Source organism: Chelonus insularis, unplaced genomic scaffold (assembly GCF_013357705.1).
Source record: "Chelonus insularis isolate UGA/USDA-ARS -01 unplaced genomic scaffold, ASM1335770v1 contig_24_pilon, whole genome shotgun sequence".
Taxonomy (NCBI): Eukaryota; Metazoa; Arthropoda; class Insecta; order Hymenoptera; family Braconidae; genus Chelonus; species Chelonus insularis.
The window spans coordinates 1,457,793-1,473,312 of record NW_023276446.1 but is presented as its reverse complement, the minus strand read 5'-3'; the positions used below and the strand labels follow the sequence as shown (position 1 = coordinate 1,473,312).

The 15,520-nt window shown below is 32.8% G+C and overlaps 2 protein-coding genes across 3 annotated transcripts; both read left to right on the top strand.

Annotated features, from left to right (window-relative positions):
- Positions 1–1,907: 1,907 nt before the first annotated feature.
- LOC118064720 (ribonuclease 3-like) lies at positions 1,908–7,154 on the top strand. Of its 2 annotated transcripts, none has more exons than XM_035079529.1 (4): positions 1,908–2,223; positions 4,550–4,939; positions 5,368–5,645; positions 6,292–7,154. In XM_035079529.1, the coding sequence occupies exons 1-3, from the start codon at positions 2,209–2,211 to the stop codon at positions 5,629–5,631; spliced, it is 669 nt and encodes a 222-aa protein (XP_034935420.1). In that variant the 5' UTR covers positions 1,908–2,208; the 3' UTR covers positions 5,632–5,645; positions 6,292–7,154. The 2 variants fall into 2 exon arrangements, with proteins under 2 accessions (XP_034935420.1, XP_034935421.1); XM_035079530.1 differs by lacking the exon at positions 6,292–7,154 and adding an exon at positions 5,758–6,268.
- A 5,247-nt stretch (positions 7,155–12,401) lies between these two features.
- On the top strand, positions 12,402–15,398 carry resilin. The gene is made up of 6 exons (XM_035079528.1): positions 12,402–12,572; positions 12,653–12,851; positions 13,031–13,732; positions 13,935–14,074; positions 14,145–14,649; positions 14,734–15,398. Exons 1-6 carry the CDS (start codon positions 12,564–12,566, stop codon positions 14,883–14,885), a joined length of 1,707 nt encoding a protein of 568 aa, XP_034935419.1. The 5' UTR covers positions 12,402–12,563; the 3' UTR covers positions 14,886–15,398.
- Positions 15,399–15,520: the final 122 nt, after the last annotated feature.

Sequence of the window (15,520 nt, the reverse complement as noted above, 5' to 3'; positions counted from 1 at the left end):
AAACACCAAACTTACCTAATCGAGGTATGTAGTTCAATGCAATAAGCGATGTAAAGTAAATTGTTTAGATATTATTGGATATGTTTACAGTGATGACCACTTGACATTAGATGATGTTATAGCAAGAATATGTAGGAGTATCCTATACTTAATATTATTTTTATATGGGGAATTATAGCTCAGTGATATGATGAATCTCGAAATTATTTAAATGGTCACTTGGTTCTCACGAGATATTCCTTTCACGTTAAATATCTCAAGTATTTTATTATATTTAATCAAGTATATTGCACTGAAAAAAAAATTTATTGGAAATAAATATTTATTTTGAACAGTATACCTTATTAACCTTATTAACATTTTTATTTTTATTTTGTTTATTCATTTATTTCTTAAAGAGAAAAAAACAGGGAGTGACTCAATGGAGGATCATCAGAGTACAGTCTACTCATGTCACCAATAAAAAAATCACATCATAGTCACTCATAAATGAAATAATAACAGATTGTAGTTTACTTAAAATAAAATTGAAAAACAAAGAGTGAGCTATAGAATCATCTGAATAATATTTATATTAACTAATAACAACAATAATTAATTGAGTATCTATGACTCTGCACAAATTATCTAGATTAAAAGTATCTACCCCAATTCACTATCAAAGCTAAAAATTAATAAAGTTCCAGGGGAAAAAGCACACATAATATTATCCCGTTAACTAACGTGAAAAACTTTGAGCAGAATAAATTTAAATTTTCTTGTCATTATGGTTTTTTTATTTACATTTTTTTCCTTCTTCATAATTCTCGGACGAAACTATTATCATGAAAGTTAGAACGTTGGTCCCGCAGGTATTATGCAGAAAGTTACATAAATTTATAAGGAAACATTATATTTTAGTCGTTAGAAGGATAATAGCCGGCTGTTCTAGAGGGATTTTCATTCACACCAAGGTAAGCGATAATGTAAGTTGGCATGGGCACAGCGCCCAACTGTGTCCGATAATGTCAGAATTCTTGAATGAATATAAATAAAAACTAAAAGAGTATATACCAACTTCTTAATCTAATACTTTGTCATGCAACTACACTGAAGCAAGACGAAAGATGCAACTTTTTCCATGTAGAAAACTCTCTTGCTACGTAGCTTTTTCAGTTCCATCAGGAAATCATCAGCAACAATTTAATTTGATTGACAGGATTAATTGTTGCAAACATGATTCAAAGTTTCTAATAGTTATAGACAGAGACAGAGAGACTAACTGTTCATCAACATCGCGTGTCAAAGTTGCTCACTTCAAGTCATGCACCTGCAATAACAAACCAAGGATCGATAGCATGGACATTGGGAATAGCAATAGAGAAAACAAACAGCTAAATTTATAGTGTAGTGGTACATCGTCATACTCTCGCTCTTAGTTGGATCAATAGTTAATGTTACGGTGCTTGAAGCAAAGCCAACGGTTTCGCTCGAAAAGAGTCACTACTGGAGCATTTTACTTCCGGAGGTTTCTCATCCACTGGTTTCATTTGTTTACCTGGTCTGTTTGCACACGAACGTGGTCGATCGGTTTTCAGTGGTCCCAAAAGAGCTATTCTATCGAGGTGAATCGTGTTCACGCACGAAAACAAATGAGTTCTGACACCAAAGACTCCTAGGACAGTTGGTGGCTTCATAGTTGATAGTCATCACCATGGAGGATTCAAGTGAGGATATTGAGAGTCAAAGCAGTCTCTCGCTTGGTCGATACTTTAAATGAAAGAAAGACTAAGGGGAGTTGTTGCCCCTCTATTTCAGCAGCACTGATCGCTGGTCCTCTCCTCTTTTATTCGCTCCCCTGAGACTCGTCGAAGGTTTGTCTTATTAGGCCCACGCTATATAAACAGAACATGACTGGATGGCGAACAGTTACGTAGTGAATCTCGCGTCGCTGTTGCCGTTGTTGGCTCGACAGCCTATGCATATTCATTTAATAAACGGCTTCTAACATTCCAACTATACAAGTTTATCCCTTGGTTCTTTTTTTTAAACATATCGCGTTGTCTTTTGCTAAATTGAACTCTGGTCATTTTTCTACTGTCATTTGTTTCAACTCTCCAGAGAATTTTTTATTCAGTGACTGTGTCAAATAAACTATTTGTGAGCTGCTCCCGTTTGGGTGCAACTCTGTACTTCAGTTAAAATAATTAAATATATTGAAGTTGAACTATGCTTCGCATTCAGGTACGTCCTAGACAGGACAAAACGTCTTTAGATATTTGTATTGATATTTCTGACACCCAGTTCGACTCACTGAAGATCTCCAAGCTTGCAATAAACATCCATTCGTGAAATATTTCAATGCACTGTCAGCCTAACCTTGTCTCTTCATCTGTTACATGCCAGACACGAAAATATGTGCTTTCGTGGAAAGGGGTTTGAAATAGTTTTTATTGAAAAAAAAAAATTTTGCTGGAAAATTTTTAATAAAAATTTTTTTTCATCAAATTATTTGAATTTTCTAAAAAATATTCGGGTTTAAAAGTATTGTTCTGGTATTTATTTATTTACTTGTTTTTTTTTTTTTTTTTGGTCTCCATTGTTATTGCTTTTGTTAATTTAATAGTTATTGACTTGTAGAAAAAAGTAAAATATTTTTTTTTGAGATCAAAGGTTCGACAAATGATTACCAGAGAATGTTCTATTCTATGTTTAATGGTACTAGAAAATGTGAATACATGAAGAAATGTGTGTTTGTGTGCAAATTCTTCTGTATACAGAGGCTTCAATAGGTCACATCTAAGTAGGCTAGAGTACAACTTGAGTCAACTATTCGATGAAAGGTGATGCAATACTCAATACACTGCTCTCGATCGTCCGGAATCTCTTTGCCACCCTGTAACCCCCCGTTTTTCCTAATACATAAACTATCGTTGAATCGTATTTTATTTCACCTGCTGAAGTTAAATATACTGGTGTGAATAAAAGCTTTAATTGTTTGTTTACTGCAAAAGTCAATATTTATGAGCATTCTTGAAACAAAGTTTCTTTTAGGACGTTATAAAGAAAAGGTAATCCATCTTCTCGCGCAGCTCACTTTTTATTAAATAACTCGAAAAGAACGCGTTGGAGATCAAGACGTGGTTCGGATGATTTTTAGAGAATTTTACGAGGAAAAGAATAAGACTAGTCTGGATTTTTTGCAATCAATAGTTTTAAAGTTATTTAATTTTTAATCAACAAAATATCACTAATATATATTTATAAACAATTGTAAATTTATGAAAAAAAATAAGATAACATTTATACTCAAGTTATATATTCTCTTGCAAAATACCTTGATCAGAATTTATAAATGAAGTATTTGTCAAATAGCATAAAGAACTCCGTTCCTACCCGGTGTCCTACGATACCACACGGTTTGTTTATTTTAATATCTCTAAAAAAATAAATAATTTCTAAGAAGAATAGTCTAGACTAATCGATAATTGAATACATTAATACTCGTGAATAAATAATAGACAAACATTAATGGATATTAGTCGTCTAGGTTGGAGATGATGATAACTGATGAATATGAAAAAATAATTGATTGACTAGGATGAATTAGAAATAGTGAATGATGAGGAGACATTAAGTAATTAGTATGATTTATCTTATGCAATGAGAGAGCAGTTGAAATATAACATCGACTAAGTGTGAGAGTTGACATAATAGTAGCAATTATTATTCCATCAAGGCGAATGAACTCTATACTGTTTTCGTATACTTTTAGCTCATTTTCAACGTCTGGTAATAAAATGATAATATTTATGAAAGCAAAAAAGTTATTTCAACGCAAACGAATGAATTACTCCAAACTCTTGCAGAAGAATTCACGCGTGCGGTTTATGAGAGTCGTTAATAATGAGTAAGGGAAAAGATAGGAGAGTGCATTGTTGCGACAGTTTTTATGAGAAATATAATTCATAGCTCTTCGCACGATCTGTAATATTTTGGTTTAATAAAAATATGCGTGTCACGGGTGTGAAACGTGACAGCTCACCAGTGGTCACTACAAATATCGACAGTGAACTAAAAATAGGACCATACAAAAAAATAAAACCATGGCAATACAAAAATGGAAATAAACATGACCAGTGTAAAAGAAAAAACAATAAATAAATGAAATAACAAATAAAAGTATATACTGAGATAAATATATATCCGATGATGTTCCGCTCAGTTGATTGCTTGTTCAACCAACAACTATTAGCTTCACGGATATTTCACCAAATGAAATTGTGGAGAACCAAAGAACTGTTAACTACCTCTTACAGTGTTTGTTGTAACTTCCACTATCGACCCAATTACTTGGTCTAATCACTCCCACAAGAGAAAGATGAGAAGCTACAAGACAGATTCAGTGCCAAATAGCAGTCATCTAATATGATAGCTGTTAATGAGTGACTTTTTCTCACTATTTTATACAATACTGTTACCTGCTATGAGAGTTACAAAGACTCATCAACACTTATTACATCATTCATTACTATCATCAACTCATAAAATTGTTAACTATCTGCTTCAGTTGATCCTGTTTGGTTTGATGGTGCATAATGTCCTTGGAGACCTACCACCAGGAACAAGGCGCAACACTTACTTACCTCCTGAACCAACAAAAGGATATAATTATAATACACCCTCTGTTCCATTCCCACCAAGACCAACTCCATCACCTTTCCCAACACCCAGACCAACACCATCCTTTCCAACTGGACCTACTAGACCAACTCCTACCTTCCCACCATCTCGACCTCCAACATCTAGACCAGGTTATCCAGGTCCTGGACCAAGACCTACTCCTGGCTTCCCTACTCCAGCTCCACGACCCACGGGATATCCTGGACCAGGACCCAAACCTACTCCTGGCTTTCCAGATTACACTCCACAACCTACTGGCAATCATGATCATTCTACAGTAAGTCATTTCTCTTCACTTAATGTACAAATATAGTAATAATTATTTCTCCAAGTATATTTTAAATTCAACGCTGAATTAATGTCGAGATCGCAATGAAAAAAATAAACAATAGGCTCTCAAGTAATTAATTGATTTCTTACATCACAATTGTTTTGTTTTTTTGTGTACAATGAATGATTACATGTATTTATGAATTTTAAAAATACTTTATTTATCATTTTGAATAATAACTCGTTGTCTGAAGTAAAATTAATTTTATCCTTAATGATATGTCATTTGATTGCTGATGATACTGTTTGAAAAGATTGATCTAAAAAATTCAAAGATGTGTATAATTGTAAAGAGTTAAATGTTACATAGTGATTAATTGAATAAGTAAAATAGTTAAATGAAGATAATTAATAGTTAAACTTGAATGTTGACAGGGTGATCATCACCACGAGCCTGGAATGCCATTTGATTTCAATTACGCTGTAAAGGAAGATGCATTTGGAAATGACTATTCACACAATGCGATTAGCGATGGAGACATTGTGAGAGGGGAATACCGTGTTCAACTTCCGGATGGCCGCACGCAAATAGTTCGTTACACAGCAGACTGGAAGCATGGATTCAGTGCTCAGGTCACTTATGAAGGAACTCCACGTTTGGATCTTCAACGGCCTCCTGGCACTTTCAGGGGTTATTAAAACTTGCTAAGCCGGTATTGTAATTACTGTGTTGTTAATTACTTTTAGAAACATGATTTCCCTGTAGACATTAAATTAATGATCAGTATACCTCTAATTTACATTATATCCATAAAATTTTTTCAGAATATCTCCTTATATCATGCTGGTTCCTATTCATCAATTTAACTTAATATATATGGGAATGCATTTAATTGGCCAACAGAAGTTGGGAAAAATTAGCATTACCGATTAAATGCAAATAATGAAATAAAATATTATCAATAATCGATAATAATAATTGCCAATGACGTGTCATACAGACTATGTTGTACATGCGACGATCGACGATTTATTGAAATCTCAGTGAACATTACATTGAAAGATTAATCCAAGTCACGAGTTGTTGTATTATTACAACGGCATTTCTCGAGCATAGTGAAATGATCAAAAGAAATATTACAGTAATGATGGCTATGTGTGCATCATAGAAACATTATTGCATCATTGAAATTGATCGTCCTGTTTAGAATTTCTTGGGAACACATGCATATACCATTACATTTTTTGTATTATTGTTAGCTAAATCACATGATAATTTAAACTTATATTAATCATTTGTTTAAGATATAAAATTGGCATTAATCTATAGTTTATTTTATTTTTTTTTTTGATTATTAGTCACACCCGTCGGTTGGCCAATATTGATCGACCTTTGTGAACAACAAGTAGGCAATAGTTATCGCATTTCTGCGGTGCAACGATTCAATCTCATCGAAACAATGAGCTACCTTGAATAGTCTCGACCGTAACAACTACAGTACACACGAAGGATCTTGTGGAGGAGTAAAGAGAAGAAGCATAGGCCAAAGTGTTGGTCGACACGTGAACTAATCTCCAAGGAACTCACTTTCACTGCTCCGTGGGAAGATCGAATCCTCGTTCATTACAGAGGTTTTCATTCTGCGATTCGTTCTCATCAATCTAACAATTGTGTCACCATACCAACAAATTTAAACATCCGCCACTTGTTTTTTCACTGTTATTATTATTTTTATTATCATTATTTTTAGATTATTTAATATTTTTTTAATACTTAATTATAGTTTTTCTTTTCGAAAAAAAAATTTCTTTTTTCAATGACACAATATTTAACATTTGTATTTAACTATTCAACTAAAAGAGGGATCATTTTGATTTAAATTATAAAAAAAGATGTGTCACCATTTTGTTAGCTATTAACAGAAAACATTGGGGTAGAATTCCGATTAAGAGACATATTCAAAAATAAATTAATTGTGTAGGGATGCACTGAAATAGTGAATAATTCGATTTAAGCCGTATGATGAAGGGAAGAGTACTGTTTGACGAATACAAGTATGATTTCAAGTGAAATATATAGACTGATGAAATAGCTCAACTGGTCTAGCAGTTGGCGCGCAACTAGAAGGGTTCCGAGTTCGACTCCCCTCGATCTTGACAAAAATTATTATTCGCTGAGAAGCGTCTTGGGCTAGTTGTGAAGTAATCTGTGTATTAAAAAATTAGAAAAGTGAATGTGTCCCTTAATTGTAACCTTATCCAAAAAAACGTTCTTATAAAAAATTTATTTAAAATAATTTTATTAAAAAAAAATTTGTTGAATTTTGATGAAAACAGTTTAGTTAACAAGTTTCTTTTTATAGGTGAATAACTATACAGTTGATAGCTGACAAATAAACACATCGTCTTTACCTCTCTTACTATCAAGATGTCCCTTATCGTATCTTAAAAGTGAAACAATCAATCAACTTAATGCACAGACAAAGAATTGACTCAGTTAGCAAAATAATTATTTCTCAATTTCCCTTCAAAAATTAAACTAAATATTTTTCATTATACCTTATGTAATGATGAACAAATCAAAAATAAATTTTATATAAAATGATTAACTTTTAAAGGATATTTTGTTTAATATATATATGTTTAAATTTAAAAATTCAAATAATTATCAATATTTTATTCAAAAATAATTTATATTTTTTATTTTTTTAATAAATATATATTCACGACTGCAAGAATAACTTTAACTAAAATTTAAAAAGTTACCTGAATCACTTGTCTATACAGCTTTATATATATATATATATATCGATGTGCAACAAATATAGATATTGCTCATCTACCCTCAAGCTTGAACCTGTCAAATACGCATGGATATACAACTTTATTAATATTCATCCCCGAGGTAACATTTGAATGATGAAAATTTTATGAATTATTCTTGTTTTATATCAAAATAATATTTTAATCAATTTATTAGAGATTACTTTCTTAAATAGTATTATTAAAAAAAAAAAGTAGTTTATTAAGAGTGATCAATAATTTTATAGGATACTCTAGATATATTTTTTATTTATATCCTTTAAAAATTTAGATTAGATTAAAACTATTTTCAAACATTTATCTTATTAATGATTCAAAGAAATTGAATAAATAATGATAGTTACGTATTTATCAAAATAAATTTATCGAATGTGGGGTTTTTTTTTTATTTCCATCTTCATCATCTAAATAGAAGTTTATTTTTAAGAAAAATATAACATTTAGTATCAATTCATTGTTTCAGATAATTCAAACAGAATATCCAATCATATATAAAGATTTGTAGTAAAAAATATTTGACAAGAATTTACGTATAGTTATATGATATGAATTGTTATAATTCCGATCATCCAAATAACTCATAACATGATTTATCACTATTACTCATCTATCGATAAACCGTTTGAGAAACGAAAATGTATGACGTTAAAAATTCGTTGTTATTTATATGATCGCATATTTTAAATTGGAAAACATAAAACTGCTCAATATATCATTTCCACGTTTCCCAAGTATTACTGATACTTTTAAAAAAAAATTTGCTACTAAAGAAAAATTTCATTATCCACCATGAAACTTTAGTAACTATTGATAAATTACTGGTTATTTTATCTTTCTTTCAATTGTAACGGTTTATTTCTAGTTTTAAACAGTGAAAAATTCAACATGTTAAAATTCCAATTACCAGATAATTTAAACGTTATTAATTATTGTAATAGAGCAATCAGAGCAATTAATATTTACAGATAAATATTTAAATCAGTTATCGATATAAATTCGCCTTATGTATTATTGGAGAATAGACGACTAAAATCCTTCTCTAGAATTTACAAATTCCTGTGCCTTCGGCCGCACAGTTAAAGAAAAAAAAATAACCCTGCAAGTACAGTGTAACTTTGCTCTGATTTTCATTTTCTGTTTCAAATAAAAAAAATTCATCAAAACTTGGCATCGTCGTGATTTCAAGTAATATCTTGTATATAAAGTCAGTGGCCTAAATAATACGTTGAGTCCAATGTTATTTTGAGGCCTGGTCTCAAAATATACACATGTCTCCAAATGATACGTTCTATCTCGATTTTGTCCCCAAAAAATACATCCCTTAAATTTATATTACTATCTATATATAGACATATTCGGAATCATGTTAATTTTCAAAATACAAATAAAACAATTTGTAAGGTGACCCATGTACAATAAATATTACTCCAGCTAGAAAATAGAATATTTGAAGATCAATCTCGTAATTAATAATTAAAGTGATGAACAATAATTATATCTCATGTTGAAACACTTTTCTCTATTATCAAAATAAAATAAATCAATGGAGAAATGTTGGAATATTATAAATAATAAAAAGATACTTAGAAAACACTAGAGTTTTCAACTTGAATATTTTTAGTGTCATCACTCAGAATTTTTTGAACAGTATCTTCCATCAACGTTCGATCAGCATACATTATTTGTAGAAATGAAAAGAAATTGGCTGAAAAATCGCTAAAGCAGACCTTCGTTCTTGAACGTGCAGTCCCAAAGAGAGTATTGAAATTCAAGAAAACTTTAACTGAACTTGTATGTATATAAATTTGTGATGCATGACGTTCGATACAAATCAGAAGCAAAGTTGGACTTGTCTGAAAAATCTCCGTTCAATCGTTTTCCCTAAAGACTAGTTTCATTCGTTTCGATACCACCTTTTGTACTTTTTCTCCCTACTTTTTTTCAAATTCTCAATAAAACATCAATACCTACAAGACTAAATTTATATTTATTGATATTAAATTTTTGCAACAACACTAGTGAATGATGTAACATGAAAAAAAAGCAGTGTATACAACCAACTGAAATTCAAGGATTGCCTGTTTTAGCATCAAACACACTATACCTCATCAAAGAGAATTTAACTCAAGTAAAAAGGTATGAGTGAGGTGCAAGTTGTGGCAGAACTCTCGCGATCCATTTGTGAAGGCGACGAGGCAATAAAGAATTCGACATGAAAAGCTTGACCTATGCAACATGGTTCACTCGTCCTTTTCAACCTTTCTCTATTGCTGACCACAAACTACAAGTTCCAAAAGTGATGCACCTTGGCTCACTTCAAAGTATTGACCAAGTAAAAATACTCTTTGATACGAGGCTACGTGTTTCTTTCCAAAAAATTGCATTCCCCAGAAGTTAGTATTTTTCGAGAGGTATTACACCTCTTGAATGTATTTTACTCGAAAAATTTGAAATTCAATAACTTGATTATGTAAGTTGATGTAAACATAATAGTTTGTTGTTCAGTTCTTTTTTTTTCTCGAGAACTTTATGGAGATAAATTTAAAGAATATTCATTAAATTCATAAATAAAAAAAATATTTGTTTTATTTTAAATATTTTTTGTTAAGGAAATAAATTTAAAGTTAATTTATTTGATTAAATAACTAATAACTCTGTGCTTTAGTAAAGTGAGTGACTAAAAAATCAAGTTGAAAAATATATGCTAGCTGGATTGCTATCAAAATGGATGGTGGATTTCAATCAATACAATTTTTACGTTAATACGGCCTGTAATGCAATAAACTAATCACAAAAGAGCCGGCTATTTGAATAAATTGTAAACAACAAATATAACGATTGAAAAAAATTAATGTACTTATATAAATCAATGTTATAAAATTATTTTTGTAATCACATCTATTAAATGTACCTTTGATTTGAATTTTAATAATGGCCAATTTTTGTATAATTGAAAATTGAGTTTAGAATTTTCTTCGTTTGTATTCGGGATAATATTTAAATAAACTATTAATAACAATAACAATAACATAAGGTATAAAAATGAATAAATTAAATTGAATATCTTAAAAAAAAGAAATTTTCTTGTATATAGTGAAAACCATATTTCTATATATGGATTAAAATAAACATTTTATTTCACCTGAGATTGGCCTGAGAAGTAAAAGAGATGCAGCTGATATGACAGTAGAATACGCAATGTACCAACAGTCGAGTTTGCGATGAGCATTTATATACTTGAGGATATAGAATGATTTCGTAAGGAAAAGAGACAGCTGCAGATCGATGTTGCCACAGTAAATTAGATCAGGTGAAGAGTATTGCTTAACTATAGCCTGTAAGAGAGCATCTTAAAGTAGTTTCCGTCTGAATGGCAGTAACCATCCAACTCTCATGCCACTTTTCCAATGTGAAATAGCGAAATTCTCGCCTGTTCACTGAGTTTCGTGTGAATCACTCGTTGATGAATTCCAGGACTCGACAGTAATGTGTTACTAAAATCAAGGCATATTTCAATTAACTATTTGCATGAACAAAACACCTAGACACTTCTTCATTTATAATTAATAATCATTATAATTACGTATAACAAACATTATTATTATGTCACATAATAATGTGTGATCATTACATTGAAAATTTACGTGATCAATATGATATTAAATTGATCATATTACATCATAGATTATTTATATTATCTATAATATAAATTATTCATAATTAATTGAAATCGATAATAATTACACAATTCAGGATAAGTATTGAAAATCGAGGTTTCAATAAACTCATTATGCAACGATGTATACAACATCACATCTTCGAGGTGCATCTCACGTTACCAAGCTCTACATCTTGCACGAGGTGGGATGATTGCACAAAAGTCTTTCTTGAGTGTACGAGAGACAAGAAGAACATGTTTTTTATCTAACTGTCGTTAAGATGATCCCAATATCTTACTCTCTTGTCACCCTTTTCTGAATTGCTCTGACGAAAGATGTGAATTATTTTTCTTTCATGTTAGAATCTTATATAATGATCAAAGGACCTCATTTACATTTCAAACGGAAATATGATTGATGCAATAATCGTTTTGTGATCATGTAAATATGACACCAAGTATTCTCTATGTTCTAGAAGATCATTTTCTAGTTTTTTTTTTTTGAATGGATATTTAAAATAGTCTAAATAAATGATGATGATGATGTTGGAGAACTTGGAGATGGGTTTTTTACCTTAAATATTGCTATTAAATGGTGAATATATAAAGTAGAGAACTGAATAGAGAATAAAGTTTAAGGTGGTCGATAAATTGAGTGTAACAGATCCGTATTTTGCAATGATTCCCATGTACTCGAGTACATACTACCGAGTGATTCCGGAGGTAAAATCAGAGCAGACAGTACAGTAATTCGTTATCTTGAGGATGCAACCAAGGTTCGTTCACCATGTGGTAGATGTTTCTGACCCCACTCTTTTGAAAAGAGATCTGCCACCGTCACCGATAGGATTCACCGGTGGCATTACGCGACTATGTCGATCTTGGCGGTAAATCTTCCCCAGCTGTACTAAATCCATGCTTCTAAATTGTGGATCGTCTTCGGGATATATAAAGCGGATTAGAACGACGAGTTTGTCATTCCCACGACACCACTCTCAAGTGGTGGGTTACTTATTCGCTGCAAAACGCGAGCCACAAACGATCATTTAATTTGACACTAGAAAATTTCCCATTCATTTCCCCCTTGTTGGGGAACACTAAACAACTATTGTGATTTCGTTTTTCCTGTTATACTTTATTATATTTCATCATGATTAAGGTAAGTGACAAAATAACGTGCGATTTTTCTCTTCCGTTCTACTTTTTTTCGCAATTTTCTTTTATTAAACTATTTTTTAGCTAATGCTAGTAATCTCGGTGCTAGTTGCGGTATGGGCTAAACCAGAACCACCAGTGAATTCCTATTTACCACCAGGAGGATCAAGGGGTGATTTTGGTGGTAATGCTGGTGGTGCTAGTAGACCTTCTGATAGTTATGGAGCTCCACCATCGGGAAATGGATTTGGCGGACAGCCCTCGAATTCGTATGGACCTCCAGGTAAAATAAGTTGTGAACTTTTATTTTTTTGTGATATTTAAATTGATTGTTGATCCTCTCTAATAATACTCTTTCTCGTAACAAGGATTAACTTTCATTCGACACAGTGTTTGGATAATCTAGTGATATAGCCATTAATTCCGTAAATTTAGGAATATTTCATATTTTATTTAATTTAGGAAATAATAATGGACGAGGAGGTCAAAATGGTGGTGGAGGTGGTGGTGGTAGACCGCCTTCAAATAGTTATGGACCTCCTGGAGGACAAGGAGGTGGTTTCAATGGACAGGGAGGTTCGGGAGGAAGACCTTCAAGTAGCTATGGACCTCCTGGAGCACAAGGAGGACAAGGTGGTGGATTTGGTGGACAAGGAGGTCCAGGAGGTAGACCTTCAAGTAGCTATGGACCTCCTGGAGCACAAGGAGGACAAGGTGGTGGATTTGGTGGACAGGGAGGCCCAGGAGGTAGACCCTCTAGTAGTTATGGACCTCCTGGAGGACAAGGTGGACAAGGAGACGGTTTTAATGGACAGGGCGGTTCAGGAGGTAGACCTTCAAGTAGTTATGGACCACCCGGAGCTGGTGGAAATGGTGGTGGATTTGGTCAAGGAAATGGCTTTGGTGGACAAGGAGGCAACGGTGGTAGACCCTCGAGTAGTTATGGACCACCTGGAGCACAAGGAGGACAAGGTGGTGGATTTGGTGGACAAGGAGGCAACGGTGGTAGACCCTCTAGTAGTTATGGTCCTCCTGGAGCACAAGGAGGACAGGGTGGTGGATTTGGTCAAGGGAACGGTTTTGGTGGACAAGGAGGCAACGGTGGAAGACCTTCTAACAGTTATGGACCACCCGGAGCTGGTGGAAATGGTGGTGGATTTGGAGGTAAAATTATTTATTTTTTCATCAATTAATATTTTCATTGGAATTAACCATCTATAAATATATTAATTTTTTTTTCTTATTTTTGGAAATTGAAACAGAAGTGCGTGACTTATTAAAAATAAAAATAAAAACATTGACAAAATTAATTAAAATACTAAATTAATATCAGCAACAGTAGTGCGTGATAATGGTGCAATTTTAGGTAACGGAGGTCCAGGGCGTCCATCTGATTCTTATGGTCCACCTGACAGTTATGCACCTCCACCATCTGGAGTTCAAGGTCAACCTGGCGGAGGAGGGGGTGGATACGGTAGCGGTGGGTCTGGTGGAGAAGAAAATAATGTAATATTAATATATGGAAATATAAATAAATGTGTATTCTTAGACGAGTGAACAACTAATTAAATTTCAGGAACCAGCGAAATATGAATTTAATTACGAAGTAAATGATCCTCAAACTGGTACAGAATTCGGCCAAACAGAAAGCCGTGATGGTGACAGAGCGCAGGGTATGTTTAATGTGTTATTACCAGATGGAAGGAAGCAAATTGTTGAATATGAAGCCGATCAAGATGGATTTAAGCCTCAAATTAGATATGAAGGTGAAGCAAATACTGGGGCTGGGGGTAGTGGTGGAGCTGGTGGATATCCATCTGGTGGACCAAGTGGCCCATCAGGTGGTCAAGGAGGTTATCCATCTGGAGGCCCATCGGGAGGCCAAGGGGGTTATCCTTCTGGTGGTCCATCAGGAGGCCAAGGGGGTTATCCTTCCGGTGGTCCATCAGGTGGTCAAGGAGGATTCGGAGGTGGAAGTGGCGGTAATGGCGGATACCCGTCAGGTGGTCCACCAAGTAGTCAAGGAGGATATCCATCAGGTGGGCCATCAGGTAGTCAGGGAGGATTCGGAGGCGGAAATGGTAAGACATTATTCTAATAATAGAAAAGAAACAAAAAATTTTATTAATATGCTATGACATATTTATGAAATTAATTTCATGCAGCACGTGGTTTTGGAGATTCTGGTGGCAGTGGAAATGAAGGTTACCCTTCTGGAAGACCTGGTAGTGGCAATGGTTTTGGAGGCGGAGGTGGAAATGGTTATCCTTCGGGTAGTGGTGGTGATGCTGCAGCAAATGGTGGATATCAATATTGATTTTTTCCATACTTTGACATTCAAAATGTACTTTCAAAGTAGTAAAATAGAATGGAATACGTTTTTCGATCTCTAATTTTAGTTTAGACACAAATTACTGATCTTATTAAGTTACTCTCGCAGAATGACATCCACAATTCTTTAAGAAAATCGACAATGAAGTAAACAACTCTTCTTCTTATGAATTAACATTCTGATAATTCATTTAATCTACTGATCTATAATAATCAAAGTTTCAAAGTAATGAAACTACACTTTCAATTTGGCATCAAAAGTTATAATTAAAAAGAATGCTTTAATTTATATAAAATTGGTAATATAACTGAGTATTTTATATTACGACTAAATTCCATTGCGCAGTATTACCTTATTTCGAATTTCATTATTTCTTTTTCACTATGTTATCTATAAGATTCATTTATTTAATACCTACTAAGTTCGTACTACAATGTATTTATATCATCAGTTATATTACAATTCACATTGATACATATGATCCACAATAATTATTATTTATTTTTATTACGTGGATCGTAACCACATTTTTTTACATTTATAAAAATTGTAGAATATATTGCAAATATATAATAAAAAAAATAGCTTATGTGTTTTATTTGTGTCCCTCCTACATCATG